General features: G+C 39.9%; 1 protein-coding gene across 2 annotated transcripts in view; it reads right to left on the bottom strand.

Moving 5' to 3' along the window:
- Positions 1 to 17170, bottom strand: part of mmp16.S (matrix metallopeptidase 16 S homeolog) — a 160071-nt gene that overhangs the window by 54610 nt on the left and 88291 nt on the right. For both annotated transcript variants that reach the window (XM_018223848.2, XM_018223849.2), the window contains one exon: positions 6746 to 7050. In XM_018223848.2, coding sequence (XP_018079337.1) covers positions 6746 to 7050 — 305 coding nt within the window. The remainder of the gene's footprint in view (positions 1 to 6745; positions 7051 to 17170) is intronic.

Genomic DNA, 17170 nt, shown 5'->3' on the forward strand with positions numbered 1-17170 from the left:
CATACATTATACACGATAGCACTTAATGAAAAGGGTCGTTGTAAGATTCAATATTTTACAGAAAAGAATCCCATCTGCGAACAATAGAAATGCCATTTATAAAAGAGCGAATAGGTCTCTCGCTAAAATACTCATTAAAAACAAATTGAAAGCACATATTTGATCCTGTTCAGTTTTACTCATCCATGGCACAGGGACGGCATTTCTTTTTCTGCACCAGAATAATATGTGTGTGCCACTAATTTATCTTTATCTTCTGCTACACTAGGGCAGGGGTTCTTAACTAACTCAAAGCTGATTTATAATAATTAACTCCTAGACCTCTCTTATTAGCCAGTTGTCTTTATGAATATATATATATATATATATATATATATATATATATATATATATATATATATATATACACAAATATATGTGTGTATATATAGTGAATAAAGTACCCCCTTTTGTAAAATATAGGGATATTATAAGTTACCGAGGAGTTTCATGACCATATAAAAACACGAGGCCGAAGGCCGAGTGTTTTTATACAGGTCATGGAACTCCGAGGTAACTTCTAATATCCTCATATTTTACAACTGGGGGTACTTTATTTATTATAATACACAAATTTCATTGAGTCATGTGACCGAAATGACATCAGAACTCACCGTTTATAACTGATGACATCAGAACTCACCGTTTATAAGGATATAATTTACAGGATATTCATGGCTTTTGTGTATTATATACATATATAAGAAAAGAAAACGATACCCCCCGAACAATGTAGGTCTCTATAACAATATATTGCATAAAACAGCTTATGTCTAAAATCCTGCTTCATGTAAATTAACCACTTTCATAATAATATACAGATACGGGATCAGTTATCCAGAAAGCTCCAAATTATGGAAAGGCGGTCGGGCGGTCTCCCATAGACTCCATTTTATCCAAATTTGTAATAAATTTTTTCTCTGTAATAATAAAACGGTACATTGTAACCTTGTTGAAAGCAGAAACAGTATTTAATGTTTACATGATTTTTTAGTAGACTCAAAGGTGGCCACAGAGATAGAGATCTCCAAACGAGCGGATCTCTCCCCGACATCTCCAAATTGAAGTGGGCGATATCGGGATGATCCGATCATGGGCCCTAGGGCCCAACGATAGGATCATAATGGATCCGATATGGGAGGTCAGACGGGACAGGACCGCATACACACATATATGCGCCGGCGATCCGACAGGATCTTTTAACCTGCCCGATCGAGATCTGGCCGACTTCCGATCTGGGACGCCCGTGTGATGGCCCCGCACACACGGCCAATAAGCTGCCGACTCGGTCTGTCGGCAGCTTTTATTGGCCTGTGTATGGGGGCCTTAAGGCATGAAAATCCAAATTATGGACAGATCCGTTATCAGGAAAGCCCTAGGTCCCGAGCATTCTGGATAACAGGTCCCATACCTGTACTTTTTTAGCAGTACGTGCCAGTGGGTACTCTGAAATAGAAAATTGTCATTTCAAAAACGAAGGGCTGCCCCCTGGGATCCTATGATTCACGGTGCACACAAACAAACCATACATGTTAGGTCACATGAGCCAATTAACAGACAGAGTTCTGTCTTTTGCTTCCACACTTCTTCCTGTTACAGTTAGAGCTGCAATATGTCTGGTCATATATATATACCAGTTTGGTAAGATTCTTTAATTTGCCACTTAATATGATACAAATTATCTGTTGCTTAAAGGAAAACTATACCCCCAAAATGAATACTTAAGCAACAGATAGTTTATATCAAATTGAATGACATATTAAAGAATCTTACCAAACTGGAATATAAATTTACATAAATATTGCCCTTTTACATCTCTTGCCTTTGAACCACCATTTCGTGACTCTATCTGTGCTGCCTCAGAGATCACCTGACCAGAAATATTACAACTTTAACTGTAACAGGAAGAAGTGAGGAAGCAAAAGGCTGAACTCTGTCTGTTAATTGGCTCATGTGACCTTACATGTGGTTTGTATGTGTGCACAGTGAATCTTACGATCTCAGGGGGCGGCCCTTATTTTTTAAAATGGCAATTTTCTATTTATGATTACCCAATGGCACATACTACTAAAAAAGTATATTATTATGATAATGGTTCATTTACATGAAGCAGGGTTTTACACATGAGCTGTTTTACTCAGTATCTTTTAATAGAGACCTACATTGTTTGGGGGGTATAGTTTTCCTTTAAGTATTTATTTTGGGGGTATAGTTTTCCTTTAAAAAATGTTTAACGGAGAATTCAACCTTTTAACAAAAGAACCCGTACCCCCCACTCCACGGAGACCCCCCTCTGTCCTCCCCCCAGCCTAACTGCCCCCCCAGGGAAATGGCCCATACTTTATAATTACCCCTCGGCGCAGATTCTGGCATTGGAGTTCCACACAGTCATCTGCCGGGTCTTTGGCAAACTGAGTGGGAGATCGGCATTGGAGCAGTTTGCCGGCTAGCGACAACTGCGCATGCGTCCAAATTCACTAAAATTGCCGAATCCCCGGAGGAAGACATGAAGAACCGGAAGATGGCTGCGTGGAACTCCGATGCCAGAATCTGCGCAGAGGGGGGTACGGGTTTTTTGTTAAAGGGTTGTATTCTCCTTTAAGAGCAATATGAGGAGACCTTTAATGCTACATATAAAACTTCCAGTAGCCTCAGTGACACACAGTGGGACTGGTTTACCACATAGAAGATAAAATTGCACCATTGTTATCTATAGCAATCAATCAAATCTGATCTGATCAAATGCTTGTACAATAGACTTCAATATACTGCATAGAATTTATAGTCTACATAACATGTTAACTGGCCTCAGCTGCCAGGATCAATAGAAAGCTGTAAAAGCCGTGCTTATGTTTTAGTCTGCAGCTGAAACGTCAGCGATTATCCCTTGTTTAATGTAACTGATACAACTGCAGCAAGTGCCAGGATTATCATCTTTCAGCCACAGACATAATATTCCAATACACATTCTATACTAACACAGACTTTGCCATAATTAACTCATATGAAATGTAAACTGTTATAGTCATCACAGTGCAAATAATATCCTTCACTCGCCTCGGGAGATCTCTGTTTCTTACTGCTTCCTTCTAATGCTGGAACCTTCCTTGGTCAATTATATTCTGTGTATTCCTCTAACACTTTTGTGCCAGATTCTTCCTTCCACTTTCTCTATTGGATTGACTAGAAGACCCTGGGTCAGGTTTTTTCTGGAACCACTCTGCCTTTTATAAGAAATCAAGTTATTGATGTCCAGGCTTTAAAGCTGGCTATATATGATTTTCATTGTGTGCGTTTGGTTGCCTGACGATCCTGATATCCATGTAGGCATGGGATCCGTTATCCGGAAACCCGTTATCCAGAAAGCTCTGACTTACAGAAAGGCTGTCTCCCATAGACTTCAGTATAATCAAAATTTTTAAAAATGGTTTCTCTGTAATAATAAAACAGTACTTTGTAGGACCCCAACTAAGATATAATTAATTCTTATTGGAAGCAAAACCAGCCTATTGGGTTTATTTAATGTTTACATGATTTTCTAGTAGACTAAATTATGGAAAGATCCGTTACCTGGAAAACCCCAGGTCCAGAGCTTTGTAGGACCCCAACTAAGATATAATTAATTCTTATTGGAAGCAAAACCAGCCTATTGGGTTTATTTAATGTTTACATGATTTACTTGTAGACTAAATTATGGAAAGATCCGTTACCTGGAAAACCCCAGGTCCAGAGCATGCTGGATAACCACACCAGTACTATGAAGGACAGAAAATTAGTCAATTGGGTATGTGTGAAAACTTACCCATTGATGCATCGTATCTGCCAGTGCATCAGCAGATAAAGGAGCAAAGGGAACTGCAGTTCCTCCTCACTTTCTGCTCTTCTGATAATTCAGGCCAAACAAGATGAACTTTAGGAAGGTGTCCATGTGTATAGCCTCTCATTTGGTCTCTGTCTTTTTGGCCTGCTGATAGATTAGTGCTTGGATAGCCTGTTCTTGGCCACTTTTAGAGCTTAAAGGAGAACTAAACCCTAAAAATGAATATGGCTAAAAATGCCATGTTTTATATAATGACGTTATTGCACCAGCCTAAAGTTTCAGCTTGTCAATAGCAGCAATGATCTAGGTCCTTGTCACAGAGGGTCACCATCTTGGAAAGTGTCTGCGACACTCACATGCTCAGTGGGCTCTGAGCAGCTGTTAGCCTTTAATATAAGCTGATGCTACAGGGCTGATTATTAAATTCTGATGCCAATTTCACTGGTTTCTGTGCTGCCATGTAATAATTATCTGTATTAATTACTAATCAGCCTTATATTGTGACATATTTTATGTGTACTGTATATTGTGAGTGGGTCCCTAAGCTCAGTAAGTGACAGCAGCACAGAACATGTGCAGTGAATCAGCAGAAAAGAAGATGGGGAGCTACTGGGGCATCTTTGGAGACACAGATCTTTACTGCTAAAGGGCTGCGGTTGCCTTGGGCTGGTACAGCAGCACAAAAAAATTACGTACAACATTTCTGCCTACTTATTTAGTTAGGCTTTAGTTCTCCTTTTAACAAAACAGGTGGATGACATGGCAGTGTATTTCATCATGTTTCAGATGGCAATATTACACATTGAGGAATGAGAAATGCCAAAGTTATTAAGGTCCAGTGAAGTCTGGGATAGATTCTGCAGATCTTTGGGGTAGGCATATTGTGGGGCATACAGAATGTGTACAGCACGAAAGTCACATGTCTGATTAAGAAAAGCAATGTGTGCCTGGACTGTTAGTCGCATATGTTCACGCTTCAATTGCAATTGAATTTGAAAAATAGCAAATGAAACCAAAAATGGCTTGGTTGCTATGTTAACTGCACTGGTCCATAAATCACCCCTACATTCCTAAAATCCATAATTATCCAAGTGGGAAGGGGGAGCCTCCACTGGTTATATATAAAATCTTAAACAAAAAATTGGGGACACATCAATAAAAACAAGGGCTGAAAATATCCCTAATGTCTCACCACTGTAGACATGAATCAATAAGTAGTATATATACATGGAGTCCTCCAGTTACAAACATCCAACTTACATCCAACTCACACTGAGTCTATCACAGTAACATACAGAGGTTTGCTTGACTTTTTGGGGAAAAAAAAAATGAGTTACTTATTTCTATAACGAGGCACCAGAAGGACACATCAGATAAATATTACTGCAGGAAAATAAGGCCAACAGAGTAAGAATTAGAAAAAGTGGAGAACAAGTCTATTTTTGCCCTTTTTAATTGAATTCTGTCGGAATGATTTATTGAAAAGGAAGGTTTGAATCAAACATATGTCATTTCATATCAACATACTGCCTGACAGATGCCCAAGAAACATTGCAAACAATATAGTTTGGTGCTACCTTTTTCCCTACCAGAATGAATGCAATTAAGTGGCAGGTTTTTGTGACTGGGTTGAGCGGGATGTTTGTTACCTATAAACGATGTCACAATCTGCCAAGCGAAGCTGTTTGTCAATCACATGAAATGTACTGCCGCGACGAGCTTGATTTGCTAATAAAAATGCATTCTGCTGGTTATGCTGAAATTATGCATGACTATATTGATCTATTGAAACAGCTGAATAACTCTATCTGATGAGGATATCAGTGATATGAAACCCTGATACCGATCAAGTTCATACAGCTTTCCCTTACTTATGCAAACAGGGATACGTTACCAATCATAGCTAGCAAGAAGGTGCTGGGAGTTGAAGGTCTACAGTAGATGGAAGGCAAATCCCTAATTTAAAGCCTCAAACCCCATTTTATACTTGGTACAGACCCAGAAATAGATAAACTAAGATAAGCATTGGCATGACACTAACTACAGCATTTTTCAACATAAAGCAAACTTGGCCGGTATTTCAATGGACTAGCCAGTAAAATACCAGCCAAGGCCAGGGCCAATATTACTAATTTACTAGCAACGTACTTGCAATGTACCGATCCTAACACATATCCTTCTCTCCACTCTCCCTCTGTCCTCCGGGCCAAGAATTAATAACATCCAAAATTGCCCCTCAAAAGTAGGAATCTACTGAACTTTGCTAATCGAGGTTCGGACGAATTCCAAATCCTCATCTCTGAATTTAGGCAAATGCTGAACCAAAACCCAATTCTCTGCACTCCCTAAAATCGACAGTGGCAGGGAGACATTTTTAGGGTTTGTGTTCAGTTCACATCCAGGCTTTTGGATTTGTCTGAATCTGTGATTGAAAAAGCTCGGATTTGGAAGAATCCGAAATCAAATACTGGATTTGGTGCGTCCCTACTTGAAAGTAACCAAGTGTAAGGTACTGAAAGTGCTAATTCTCCTGGTTACTATTATCTACACACTTTCGGAGGGAAGTTTCCCTGACCCAGGGGTATTATTACAAGCTCTTGTCCATAGTTAAAATAATGTGAGGGAAAACATGGCTCTTCCTTTTTGGATTTCACCTTTTATCCAGTAGCTGGACCTCAGCTGAAGGAAGGTGTTGGAAGAAAGCAAATTGAAGTCTACTACTAAATACATGCTTTGGCATTGCATACTTGTCAACTTTCAGATACATCATTATAGGGATTTACATCTCATTTAAGCCCAACAAAACATATTAATTCTCAATTTTATAAATACAATTGTTACACAAACTAAATAGAAAACAGGGGGCACAAAGTGTTGATCTCTTACCATCGTGATTAGGATTTCCTAAAGTCCACGGTTCATCTGAGTCAAAATGCGTGTCTCCCCCAATTCCAGGTCCGGGAAAGTAAGCATGTGCCAGAAATCCCCCCTCTCCATCAAAAGGAGAACTGTCTCCGTGAAAACCTGATGCAAAAATAATAGTGATGTCTACGTCCCGTTTGCCATTTTCTAATTCACAGTATGGAATTTCTTCAAATGTCAGCGGAGTTACATTCTGCCAGACATCAAAGGCACGTCGAATGGCTTTACGGGTTTCTGATTCTCCTACTTTTGGAGTAACGTTCTTTATACTAAAAGACAAAAAAAAAACAAAACAAAAGAGATGTCAGAAATAATGACTTACTAATGCCACCTCTAAAAGACAGTGCCGTCCAAAAAATCAGAGAGCATTTTCTTTCCGAACCACCTCTTTAAATTATATTTGTAGCATAGAGAACGAAGACTGACTTCAGAATTTATTCAGCACTTTCTGCTGAAATATTTAACAGCTGAAATATTTCCAGCAACTCCTGACAGTCAAGGCTAAAGATACTGTTCCCTTATAGCCTGTAGGTCCTAGACAACAGCACATTTTTATTAAGGGTAGAACAAGGCCATGTCTGACTGCACAAACGTTTTATACAGATAACTTCAGGAAAATGAATAAATGTTTAGAAGTCGTGGGCCCCTATCAAAATTTGGCAATTCAGGGTCATTGCGGTTGTATGTCCATAACTGATTTTAATCGCTTAGTCCTCAGGTGCACTGGCAGATCATGTCAGCATGGAGCAATACAATGCAAATCACCCAGAAATCAGTGAATGTCATAGCCCTTTGACTCTATACACAATGGACCAAGTTCAAAACGAGAAATCAGTAAGATGCTTTACAGGTAAAGGCTTATATATGATAAGTAAAAACATCCTAATCTTGTAGGCAAAAAAGAACAACATATGGGGCTGGTTTTACTTTCAGCCAAAAATTACTGTTATCTTTAAAAATGGTCCCTATAAATCTGCTACAGTTCATGCCTGAGTTTCAAATAAGGGACAGCCCCTGCCAGAAGCACAGTAATAGGGGGATAGCCAATCACAGCCCTGCAGTCACACATGCAAAAACTGGCTTTATTAGTCTTCATCAGGCCGGCCTAGCTGCTATTCTACAGTGTTCCCCTGCACAGCCTGGGAAAGGAGGCAGCAGGAAGTGGAACAGATAGGTGGGATTAGTAGGGTTTTTGCAGAAATCAGCCGGAAACACAGCTTTTTAAGCACATACCTTCTATACTGCAAAGACTTTAAGGACGCATTCTTGTTTTTCACACAATGGGCCAGATGTAATGAAGTGATAAGTCATGGAGATTCAATTCAAGGAGAAAAAACTTTTCTCCAAATCCAGTTCTAGTTTTTTTCCCCATAGACTTCAACAGAGTTTTCAAGTGATAAACAACGAGATGCGTTTTTCTGAATTGAACTGTATCTCATATTGAGTCTAGTCCATGACTTTTCATGTGATAAACCTTTTTCTCAATTGAATTGAATCTGGCCCAAATATGTCTCCTTTAAATAACCAGTTACTTTTTAGATACAGTTATAGCCTGTTACCTCCAGGATCAGCTATCTGGGAGGCCCCTGCTGTGGATCCTGCTCTAAATCTTTCCACCTACCCCCTTTAAAGAGCACTTTACACCCCTGTTACCTTCCATGATGCACCTGTGCTTCCATCCTCCTTCAAGGCTTTGGTATGTTTATATAGAATTCCCTAGAATACCTAAGAATGGTAATTTATTTGCACCCAGAATGTTGGTAATAAAATGAACAGGAAAGCGTCTCTGGTTAGAATCTCCAAATTGCAGCCTTTCCATGTTTTTTTATTAAGCCTTTTAACATTGTTTAGGAATACCAAATGCAACCATTTTTAAAACTGTAGGGATGTTAATCCACTTTGCACTTTCTTTATTTGAGCCTTTCAATTGCTTAATCCACTCTCTGTACATTTTATGAACGCTGACATTTTCGGCTTCTTCTCCTCCCAGACGATTTTTGTGTCTCTTTCATTCTAAATCCAATAAAAAAATATCCCGGCCTCCGCTGTTAGACAGTCGCCGTGACATCTGCATGTCACTCATTTACAGCAGCTGAAATATGAAAAGCGTCTGTGATTTATGCACGTTATTAAGAAGTGGAAACGCCGCTCTCATAAATGCTGAAATAAACTCAGCTCCCGACGCAGGCTAAAAACAAGCCCTCCCCGTCAGTTAATTAGGAAACAGTGCATAATTTGTCAGGGTCTTGAAAATAAAAAGCTTCCATTTCTGTATGATTTGTTACACCTGAATCTTTTCATTCCAGCTGGCATCAATCAACAGTAAGCTGAAAAACGCTTTTTCATTTTTTTTGTTGACTCCCAGTATGGCTTATTGAAATAAATGAATTGCTTCTAGTCAAACAAAGATTTCATTTTCTGCTACCCTTTTTCTCCAGACACTTCACATTAGGCTACTCTATTAATCTCTTTGCTGTTTGGCTGCGCCGTGGCCTTGCTTTCATTCATTACTTTAAAGAATACTAAAAGGCCTTGTATGAGGCTGCCTTGGCCATGTGCATTTTTAATTGTATATGAGCGCTTAAGACTATAGGGGTTCCTAATACTGTTATCTTTTTATAAGAAGATGAACGTTTGGCCTTTTGTGGAATTGTTTGTTTTGTATGTGTACAGACATGGCCAAATGCAATGAAACGTCTTAGGGCCCATTGTCTCATCTACCGGGAGGTCAACTACTCATTCTTGCTCGGAAAACATATACTGATGCCCTATCTACAGAGTTATCACATCATCATCACAGTTACAATCTTTTAATAAGCCAGGGTTATAAAGGGGCTTGTAATTAAAAAAAGCAAGCGTTATTTAAAATGGTATTTTGCAAATGTTTCGCACCGCTTACAATGTAAAGTCAATACTACATCGCTCATTATGGCTAAGCAAAGTTAGCGTTAACAACTACTCTGGAGTTTCGTTCAATATTTTGTTGCCAAAAGACGCTTTTCAATTGCAAAATTCTATTACATATACTGCGCATTCACAAAAGGCATTTGTATGCAAACATTGCGGGGAAGTCATTGAGGTCTGTAATCGGTCAGAAATGATTCAAACATGGCAAAGGTGTTTGCGGAAGATTTTAGTGCCAACTAAACATATTACATTCCCCCCAATAGAATATAAAATGGGATTAGAGTAGGGGTTACCAGCTTTCTCCGTCCAAGGTGGGGGTGATGATGTTGCAGGGGTGGAACTATACCATGCGATTAGTGAATTTAGAGGAGTTCTGTCTGGGTCAAAACCAGGTGGCATCTCTAGACCAGGTACCCTGTTGTTACCATCTGTCATTATTTTAGACATCTGCTGGAAGTTTCTTTCATACATAGTGATGCTGTCTGGAGTGACTGTAAAATGATGGGCACTGTGTCAAGAAATTGTGAGGTCCAGAATGTGTTATAAAAAGCTGGGGGTCAGATTTTCTTATATAATGTCTCAATATTAGGGGAACAGATGGGATCAAGATATACTAAGGGGTACACTGTTTTACTGGGGATCACACTGTGTCACGAGATGCTGGGAGTCCAAACTGTATCATGAAATGCTGTGAAATGCTGGGGGTCTCAGATGTCATAAAATGATGGGGGGGGGGGGTGTCAATAAAAGGATTAGGGGCCAAAGTATATCATCAAGTACTGGGCTATATCATCAGTCCAACTTTTATTATTTTTGCTTGGTGCATAACATTCCTCTACCTTTTTTCACCCACCCATCAGCCATCCATGAATCCTAAAATTACAGGCCTGCCCATGTGATCAATGAGACTTTACCATTCCATAGGGTTGGCATAATATTCAGCAATGCAGTGGGGCCCTATGCAGTGTAAGAAACATAACACCAAGCAAGGGTGCTGCAGCACTCAAAAAAATAACGTATTGTGAAACATTAGAATTGTATTAAAAATATATTTTTGAATTTTAACAACTTAATTTCATATATGTATGGCAGTTTAACACGATTTATATTTAGTATATGTTTGTGTTTGTGTGAATATTTATACATATAGACACATACACATTATTATACAGTGCTTTACTCCTCTTCACCTTTAATACTTATGGGCCTGCAAAGGACTGTAGGTGTTGTTTCTGGATGACACTTTAATAATTAGGCCCCTTAAGGGTAGGACTATACGGACGATTTTGGAGCGATCCGACTCGATGCGCAAAAACGCAGGCTCAAAGTGAATGCATTGTCGGATGGTGTCGCATCAGACAGTCGTGTCGCGTCGGATCAACGCTGTAACTTCATCCGACAATGCTATTACTTACCTTATTTCTGTCGCATCCGACTTGACGCCTGCGTTTTTTGCGTATTGCGTCGGATTGCACTGAAAACGCCTGTGTAGTCCTACCCTTAGATGTTTCCTTTAGGGACTACTGTACAGGGACCCCAACCAGAGTAAGAATAGGCTCCAAAAATAGAAATTTGTTATACAGGCCCTTACCAATGAACATATCATACAAACAACTACAGGGGGCCTTTGCCTCTTACACCTGACATTTGAGATTCTAGGACTGACAAACTTTAGGTTTAGGGCAGCAGAACAGAGAATGGATATACAGCCACTGGCTTTTTATTCACTGGGCTGTAAAATGATAAACAAAGGCAGGGAGAATTTAATAACTTCTTCTTTTCCCAATCTAAGCAACGCAATTGTGTGTTATGATGCAGAATAAAACTATTTTTTTTTCTTAACAGATTCTTAAGATCAACGGACCTTTATGTCACAGGTGAAAATGACAAAGGTAATGCTGTGGAAAAATGTAATAACGTTATCTTAACAAGGAAACCATTGCCTTCCTTCAGACTCATTCACGCCATACATTTTTATTATAGGTAATTGGAGTTCTAAGCAACAGATAATTATTGTGATCACAGAAGTAGTACATTAGGGACAGACAATCCCTGGTTCTCAGGCGGTTGCAGAACTCTAAAGCTCTTCACCAACAGAACTAGCTAACCTAAAGTTGGAGATGCTCAGTATACAACTGCAACTAACACTCTTAACACAAAGAGTAGATTTCTGGCAAATGCAGTAAAGATGGTGCCTCTAATAAATTAGCAATATGCAATGTACTGTGGTGTTGCTACAACTTATTACTTCTTAATAATATTGATAAAACCTTTCTAAGGCTTGGAAAATAGGTTAAATGTCCTCTCAGCCCTTTCCACAGATCTGGTCCTGGATGTGGGCACAACTGCCAGTATTCCAAATGAAGAGGCATTTTGTCCACTACGGTGGCCAGCATTAAAGGGGTTGTTGTAAACATTTAGGGGCACATTTACTAAACTCGAGTGAAGGATTCGAAGTAAAAGAACTTCAAATTTCAAAGTTTTTTTTTGGGTACTTCGACCATCGAATAGGCTACTTCGACCTGCGACTACAACTCGAACGATTTGAAGTAAAAATCGTTCTACTATTCAACCATTAGATAGTCGAAGTACTGTCTCTTTAAAAAAAACTTTGTTCGCCACTTTAAACCTACCGAGCACCAATGTTAGCCTATGGGGACCTTCCCCATAAGGTTTCTAAGCAATTTCTGATTGAAGGAAAATCGTTCGATCAAACGATTTTTTCTTTCGATTGATCGATCTAAGTATTTGCAGTAAATCCTTCGACTTCGATATTCGAAGTCCAAGGATTTTACTTTGATGGTCGAATATCGAGGGTTAATTAACCCTCAATATTAGACCCTTAGTAAATGGGCCTCCCCGTATGATGTAGAAAGTGATATTGTAAGACAATTTGCAATTGGTTTTAATTTATTATTATTTTTGGTTTTTTTTAATAGCTTTTTATTCAGAAATTTGCAATTTTGGCATCTCAACTGGTTGCTACTGTTCAAATTACCCTAGCAATCATGCATTGAATAAGAGACTGCAATATGAATAGGAGAGGGGCCTGAATAGAAAGACTAGTAATACAAAGTAGCAATTCCTATAAATGTTTAGCCTTACAGAGTTTTTGTTTTTAGATGGGGTCAGTGATTTGAAAGATGGAAAGAGTCAGAAGAAGGCAAATAATTCTAAAACTAAAAAAAGAAAAAATGAAAGCCAGCTGAAATGTTGCTTAGAATTGGCCATTTTTAACATACTATGGGGGGAATGTAATTAAAGTCGCAAAGAGAAAAACAATTCGCACCAATAAGAATAAAAATCCACATCTCACAATGTAATATTGTTTCTTAAGCTGTTATTGCATTGTGAATTTTAATTCCGCACTCTTAAGAAGTGCTTGAAGGTGTCGTAATCTTTTGGAGCAAACATAACGACTTTTTCAGCAAGAAGTTTTATTACATTTACTGCGCATTGGCCCAAACTATAAAATTTGCAAACAGTCCTCCACTGTCAGAAGTGATCGCTAAACAGTTTCCAGGTTCGCAAAAGCTATATTAAATTCGCACAAAGCAAAATTTATTCACGTAAAGGCATAACTTTTCGCATTGCGAATAGTTTTTCCATTACCAACTTTTATTACATTCCCTGTTAAAGATAAACCACCCCTTTAACCACACCCTGATCAAGCTACGCCACTTTACATACTTATAAGTAAATCCCAATCACTTTTTGTAACTGTGAATAATTCCGTCAACTTTTTAGTATTTGCTCCCTTTTACATACCCACTTTTATTTTAACCATTTTTTTATTACAATATATATGTATATATTATAAAATAAACAATGGACTTATTACATTTGAGGTTCCAAGTTGAACATGACTCTACTACAAAGGCCCATTTCATGTGCTTAGGTAAATCAATAAAGTCAAGCTCATATTAATTGGGAATATTCGGAGACTGCTTTACAGCGACACTGCTTTGACAGAGATTCAATACCATCTTGGGATTTTTTTCCTTGATCCCAATTGTTTAGAATTTGAAACTTTAGTAGAATGCTTTATCTGTCTTCTTACCGGCTTATTCCATTTGATCATGTAAAGGATTATATCAAAGTTTCTCAAGCTTATAGCCCACAGTGAGAGAACTGTATTATATTGCTGGGTGCATATACTAGCACCATACTTACAGTCTATGGTAAAGGATTAAAGCACTAAATTCCAAGCTTATTGCAAGGAGTAAAATCCCATTTCCATACTTTTTAAATTACTTTTCAACAGTACTGGAAAGTCCCATAGGTATGAACTAAAAATTCTCTTTTGAACTATGAATACAGCGCTAATAGCAATAAAAACAGCAAATGTACAACATTAAGTGGTATTGTCCGTTGCACCTGGGCATACTGCTGCTTTTTCCCATTTCAGTATTAGGGATGTAGCGAACGTCGGAAAAAAAGTTCGCGAACATATTCGCGAACTTGCGCAAAAACGCGAGCGGTTCGCGAACGGTTCGCGAACCCCATAGACTTCAATGGGAAGGCGAACTTTAACATCTAGAAAAGACATTTCTGGCCAGAAAAATGATTTTAAAGTTGTTTAAAGGGTGCAACGACCTGGACAGTGGCATGCCAGAGGGGGATCAAGGGCAAAAATGTATCTGAAAAATCTGCCTGTGTGTGCTTGGAAGAGATAGTGTAGGGGGAGAGCTGTTAGTGATTTCAGGGACAGATGATAGTAAGTTTGCTGGCTAGTAATCTGCTTGATACTGCTCTGTATTGGAGGGACAGAAGTCTGCAGGGATTTGAGGGACATTTTAGCTTAGGTAGCTTTGCTGGCTAGTAATCTGCTGTTCTCTTTAAACAACTGCCATACGTTGACCTTGTAGGCATTGTTTGCCCAGTTTTTTTGGACGCAGCCACTGAAGCACAGTTGCCAGAAAAAATATGCCATATAAATGCTGAAAATAGTCATTTTTCGCCATACGTTGACCTTGTAGACATTGTTTGCCCAGTTTTTTTGGACGCAGCCACTGAAGCACAGTTGCCAGAAAAATTATGCCATATAAATGCTGAAAATATAAATTTTTTTGGTTGCAGCCACTGAAGCACAGAGGCCAGAAAAATTATGCCATATAAATGCAGAAAATATGCATTTTTTTGGTCGCAGCCACTGAAGCACAGTTGACAGAAAAATTATGCCATATAAATGCTGAAAATATAAACTTTTTTGGTTGCAGCCACTGAAGCACAGAGGCCAGAAAAATTATGCCATATAAATGCAGAAAACATGCATTTTTTTGGTCGCAGCCACTGAAGCACAGTTGACAGAAAAATTATGCCATATAAATGCTGAAAATATAAATTTTTTTGGTTGCAGCCACTGAAGCACAGAGGCCAGAAAAATTATGCCATATAAATGCAGAAAATATGCATTTTTTTGGTCGCAGCCACTGAAGCACAGTTGCCAGAAAAAATATGCCATATAAATGCTGAAAATAGTCATTTTTTGCCATATACGTTGAGTCAACGTATGGCAAAAAATGACTATTTTCAGCATTTATATGGCATATTTTTTCTGGCCTCTGTGCTTCAGTGGCTGCGGCCAAAAAAACTGGGCAAACAATGCCTACAAGGTCAACGTCGTTGACCTTGTAGGCATTGTTTGCCCAGTTTTTTTGGCCGCAGCCACTGAAGCACAGAGGCCAGAAAAAATATGCCATATAAATGCTGAAAATAGTCATTTTTTTGGTCGCAGCCACTGAAGCACAGTTGCCAGAAAAATTATGCCATATAAATGCTGAAAATATAAATTTTTTTGGTTGCAGCCACTGAAGCACAGAGGCCAGAAAAATTATGCCATATAAATGCAGAAAATATGCATTTTTTTGGATGCAGCCACTGAAGCACAGTTGCCAGAAAAAATATGCCATATAAATGCTGAAAATAGTCATTTTTTGCCATACGTTGACCTTGTAGACATTGTTTGCCCAGTTTTTTTGGTTGCAGCCACTGAAGCACAGAGGCCAGAAAAAATTAAACCAGTAGGGTTTGCACCCTAGTTTGTAACGGTGGCGGAGGGAGGAGGAGGACGCTAAAGGACAGCTGTGTGTGGAGTCATGAGGCTTGAAGAGAAGGACAGCTGCATAGAAGTCAGAACAAGTCTTCCGGCGTGCAGTAACCCTCCGAGATCCACCCCTCATTCATTTTAATAAAGGTCAGGTAATCGACACTTTTGTGACCTAGGCGAGTTCTCTTCTCAGTTACAATCCCTCCTGCTGCACTGAAGGTCCTTTCTGAGAGCACACTTGAGGCTGGGCAAGACAAGAGGTTCATGGCAAATTGTGACAGCTCTGGCCACAGATCAAGCCTGCGCACCCAGTAGTCCAGGGGTTCATCGCTCCTCAGAGTGTCGATATCTGCAGTTAATGCCAGGTAGTCCGCTACCTGCCGGTCGAGGCGTTCTTTGAGGGTGGATCCAGAAGGGTTGTGGCGCTGCCTTGGACAGAAAAACATTTGCATGTCTGACGTTACAGACTGGCCAAAGGGCTTTGTCCTTGCAGGTGTGCTCGTGGCAGGATTACTGGCACCTCTGCCCCTGGAATGTTGATGAGTTCCTGAAGTGACATCACCCTTAAAAGCATTGTACAACATGTTTTGCAGGCTGGTTTGTAAATGCCGCATCTTTTCGGACTTGTGGTATGTTGGTAACATTTCTGACACTTTATGCTTGTACCGAGGGTCTAGTAGCGTTGCGACCCAGTACAGGTCCTTCTCCTTAAGCCTCTTGATACGGGGGTCCTTCAACAGGCATGACAGCATGAAAGACCCCATTCTCACAAGGTTGGATGCAGAGCTATCCATCTCCGCTTCCTCATTATCAAGGACTGCATCATCCACGGTCTCCTCCCCCCAGCCACGTACAAGACCAGGGGTCCCCAAAAGGTCACCACTAGCCCCCTGGGAAGCCTGCTCCTGTTGGTCCTCCTCCTCCTCCTCCACAAAGCCACCTTCCTCCTCTGACTCCACTTCTGGCACCTCTCCCTGCGTTGCAGCAGGTGCCTGGGTTCGTTCTGGTGATTCCGACCAGAAATCGTGCGCTTCCAGCTCCTCGTCACGCTGGTCTACAGCCTCATCTGTCACTCGTCGCACGGCACGCTCCAGGAAGAAAGCGAAGGGTATTAGGTCGCTGATGGTGCCTTCGGTGCGACTGACCATATTTGTCACCTCTTCAAAAGGTCGCATGAGCCTGCAGGCATCGCGCATAAGCACCCAGTAACGGGGGAAAAAAATCCCCAGCTGTGCAGATCCAGTCCTACCACCCAGTTCAAAAAGGTACTCGTTGACGGCCCTTTGTTGTTGCAGCAGACGTTCCAACATAAGGAGCGTTGAATTCCAGCGAGTCTGGCTGTCAGAAATCAAACGCCTGACTGGCATGTTGTAGCGCTGCTGAATGTCAGCAAGGCGTGCCATGGCTGTGTAGGAACGTCTGAAATGGGCCGA

This window comes from Xenopus laevis, chromosome 6S (genome assembly GCF_017654675.1).
Source record: "Xenopus laevis strain J_2021 chromosome 6S, Xenopus_laevis_v10.1, whole genome shotgun sequence".
Classification (NCBI taxonomy): domain Eukaryota; kingdom Metazoa; phylum Chordata; class Amphibia; order Anura; family Pipidae; genus Xenopus; species Xenopus laevis.